Raw genomic sequence first — 3,884 nt, forward strand, 5'->3', positions numbered from 1 at the left:
AACAGAAACCAAACAGATGTTTCAGAATTCCTTCTCCTGGGATTGACAGATGATCCAGAATTGCAGCCTCTCCTCTTCTGCCTGTTCCTGTCCATGTACCTTGTCACCATCCTGGGAAACCTTCTCATCATCCTGACTGTCCTCTCTGATTCCCACCTCCACACTCCAATGTACTTCTTTCTCTACAATCTGTCCTTTACTGACATCTGTTTGAGCACAACCACAATCCCAAAGATGCTGATGAATATCCAAGCACAGGATCAGCACATCACTTACACAGTCTGCCTCAGCCAGGTCTGCTTTGTCCTGGTTTTTGCTTGTTTTGAAAATGGCCTGCTTGCAGCAATGGCCTATGACCGCTATGTGGCCATTTGTCACCCCCTGATGTACACAAACATCATGAACCTCCGTCTCTGTGGACTGTTGATTCTACTCTCTTTGAGCATTAGCATTGTGGATGCCCTGCTCCACAGTCTGATGGCTTTGCAGCTGTCCTTCTGCACTGACTTGGAAATCCCGCACTTCTTCTGTGAACTTGCTCAGGTCATCAAGCTCGCTTGTTCTGATTCCTTCATCAATACCTTCCTGGCTAATTTTATGGCTAGTGTATTGAGTGGTATTTCTCTCTCTGGAATTATTTTTTCTTATATTCAAATTGTCTCTTCTCTTTTGCGAATGCCAACAGTTGGCAGAAAATATAAAGCTTTTTCCACTTGTGGGTCTCACCTCTCTGTTGTTTCCTTGTTCTACGGGACAGCTGTTGGTGTGTACATTAGTTCTGCAGTTACTGACTCTTCCAGGAAGACTGCAGTAGCTTCGGTGATGTACACTGTTGTTCCTCAAATGGTGAACCCTTTTATCTATAGCCTGAGGAACAGGGACATGAAGGGAGCCTTGAGAAAAATAATCAGTAGAATAACTTTTCTTTAATGAATTTGTCATCAAATTTGGATCAGGTTTCTAGAATGAAGCAAAGTGAAAAGTGTTCTGTTGTTTCAGAATACCTAACTCTTCCATCATCAAGGTCTTCTAAAATGACTAGATAACCTGATGTCTAAGTGCATTTCAACTTGGGCTTGAAATCTGATTTTGCTGTTTGTCTAAATTTGGGATGTTTGACAAATGATTTCAACTGTCTCACCTCATCTTTTTGGGGTCATGTTCCATAGAAGGAGAACCTGACCCCTGGGATTTTGTTTGAGTGATTTTGGGGCATGGGATTCTCAGAACAAAGCTGTAGAAGGTGGATGTGGCAGGAAAAGAAGTTAAGCAAGTCTATGGTTATAGGTAGAGACTAGCTCCCACTTTGTCCATTGGTTAGGACCATGTGACTTTTACCCCAGCCTTAGGCCGCCTGTGAGGAAAAGAAGCTGACCTTTCTCACTCCAACATGGTAATTGCTGAGAGCTGTCTTCAGTAAAGTGTATCTCTCTGGAGCAATATTGGAATCCACCATACTTAGTTTCATCATCTATAACATTGGCATAGTTAGATTATCCGAGTGGTTTGAGATGATCTTGAGATACGTGAACTTGAATTTGAAGAAGTTATAGATTATATAAGAAAATAAAATTCTGCCTCTTATAGTCTCAAACAGGAAAGAGAGTTGTCTTTCACTATAGGGACTGCAGAGGTAGATAATGTATGTGGATAAGGGAATGGGGATTTATTCGCCCTGGGACAGGTGGCTGCAGCAGATGCAGGTATCATACTTGGTCATCATTCCCAGAGACCAAGAATTGACTGTTCTTCTCTTTGTAGGCTGGTAATTGACCTTTTCATGGTGTCATCCAGAATATATCTCCTCACTCTCATCACTGAGAATAGGATCGTATGCCCCTTCTTAATCTAATTACTTATGTGGGTAAAATGATTACTATAAAAGCCTTAGACTGACCTTTTAGAGTTAATTCCCATTGGGCAGTCAACTCTCATAAGCACTACAAACACTTAATACAATGTCTGACATATATTAGTACTCAATAACATTTAACTGGTATCATAATGTTCCACATCTTGCATATACTCATAAGTCTTATAATCCTTTTGCACTCACGTATTTTTACCACCTGCTTAGCATTTATATTTGTTTACCTTTATTGTAATATCTATCAGCAGCTTCTTCTGATCTGAGTAATAGAATCAAATCACAATTATTAGGTAAACGGAGTAGTGGCTCTTAATCTTTTCTGACACCTCATTGCTTTGATTCCTTCTCATTAATTTATTGACAAGAATGATTCTGAGTTTTTACTTATCTCTTTAGTTACCTCTTCTTGCTATTATTTCTTACTCATCTTAGGTGGGGTCCACACAGAGAAACAGGGTTGAGTAAAATTTATTGATTGGCTGAAGTCTTAAAGAGTTGTCTGCATAATTAGGGTTCTTATGCAACGCTTTATAATGTGCCTTTATAAAGGAAACAGTGTTTCTGGAGAGGAGAGGTATAGCGTAAAATAAAATAGGAGAAAAGAGAAGCCGATAGGGTTAAGGGCCATCACTTTCTCCACAAGTACATAAATGTGGGGTCATCAGGCAAAAGAATCTATTTGGACGTGTGTGTTGAGGGGAACGATGGAGGTCTCACAGGAGAATCAAGGAAGTGTCCTTCATCAGCGTGGAGGGAATGTATTGTGTCAGCACCACAACTGGAGGACAGCTCCCTGCCTGCTTCCCATGGTGTCTTCTATGTAGAGCATCCTCCATTGATGTCCACAGAACACTTGCAGACATGGATCACCGGAGGCCCTTGTTCATACTGCAAATTTCTGAATCTCACCTGGGAACTACTGACTTTGAATCTTCGGGAGACACTCTGAGGAAGGGTTGTATAAATAAGCACATTATGAGTTTTTGATGCACGCTGAAGTCTAAAACAACAAGGCTTTTATATTTAAAGAACATGGGAGAATGTATTTGTATTTTGGAATATGAAAGTCCTTACCTCAATTTTACTTGTTAAAATATCATGGAAGAAGTGGTGTATAAATTGTATGTGCAGTTCTTAAAGAGTAATAATATGATGAAAACACATATATCTATTACCAAGTAAGAATAAAGTATAATTATGCTGGAAGAGTGTCCCACTCACATCACAGCTCTCATCCCAGTGGTAACTGGTAACCTGAGTTCTATATTTATCAATCAGGGCCGGCCCCATGGCTTAGCGGTTAAGTACGTGTGCTCTGCTGCTGGTGGCCCGGGTTCGGATCCCGGGCGAACACCGACACACCTCTTCTCCATGCTGAGGCCGCGTCCCACGTGCAGCAACTAGAAGGATGTGCAGCTATGACATACAACTATCTACTGGGGCTTTGGGGGGAAAAATAAATAAATAAATAAATCTTTATATTTATCAATCATTTTGATGTTCTTATGTTGAGTACTATGAAATTGCCAGTATTTGATCATGTTTGCTCTACACACTGGCATTTTAATAGGATTTATTTGCATCCTTTTTTCACCACTGTATGTGTCCCTATACAATTTATTAGTTGTATGTATTTCTTAAATTTGCTTGTTTTTGAATTTGCTAAAAGTTTAATCTTAATATATGAATTCTATGTCTGGGTTTTTTTTTTGCGTCATTGTGTTTTTGGAATTTAAATCTGCTATTGGGTGTAGCACTAATTCATTCACTTTCTATGCCGTGTGATTTTATATGGTGTATGGTGATATCACAAAATAGTTATTCTTTCTGATGTGGATGGAACTTTTGATAGCTAGTTTTGTGCTACTATGAATACAGTTGTTTGAATAATATCATACATGTCTCTTGGTAGAAATGAGGGAAAATTTTATATTAAGAATTGAGTTACTGGTATAAGGGAGTGCCAAAACTCCTTTGAGTAGTTCCAAAGAGTTTTCCAAAGTGTTTTCCAAAG

The 3,884-nt window shown here is 39.4% G+C and overlaps 1 protein-coding gene across 1 annotated transcript; it reads left to right on the top strand.

Moving 5' to 3' along the window:
* LOC101388260 (olfactory receptor 7G2-like) lies at positions 1-930 on the top strand. The gene has a single exon (XM_004434337.2). The coding sequence runs from the start codon at positions 94-96 to the stop codon at positions 928-930; it is 837 nt and encodes a 278-aa protein (XP_004434394.2). The 5' UTR covers positions 1-93.
* Positions 931-3,884: the final 2,954 nt, after the last annotated feature.

The sequence above is a fragment of the Ceratotherium simum genome, chromosome 39 (genome assembly GCF_057802395.1).
Source record: "Ceratotherium simum simum isolate JZ-2026a chromosome 39, ASM5780239v1, whole genome shotgun sequence".
In the NCBI taxonomy this organism is placed as follows: Eukaryota; Metazoa; Chordata; class Mammalia; order Perissodactyla; family Rhinocerotidae; genus Ceratotherium; species Ceratotherium simum.

Excerpts from the sequence above, each read along its gene's own strand:
- LOC101388260 (XM_004434337.2), top strand. The coding sequence starts at position 94 with ATGTACCTTGTCACCATCCTGGGAAACCTTCTCATCATCCTGACTGTC.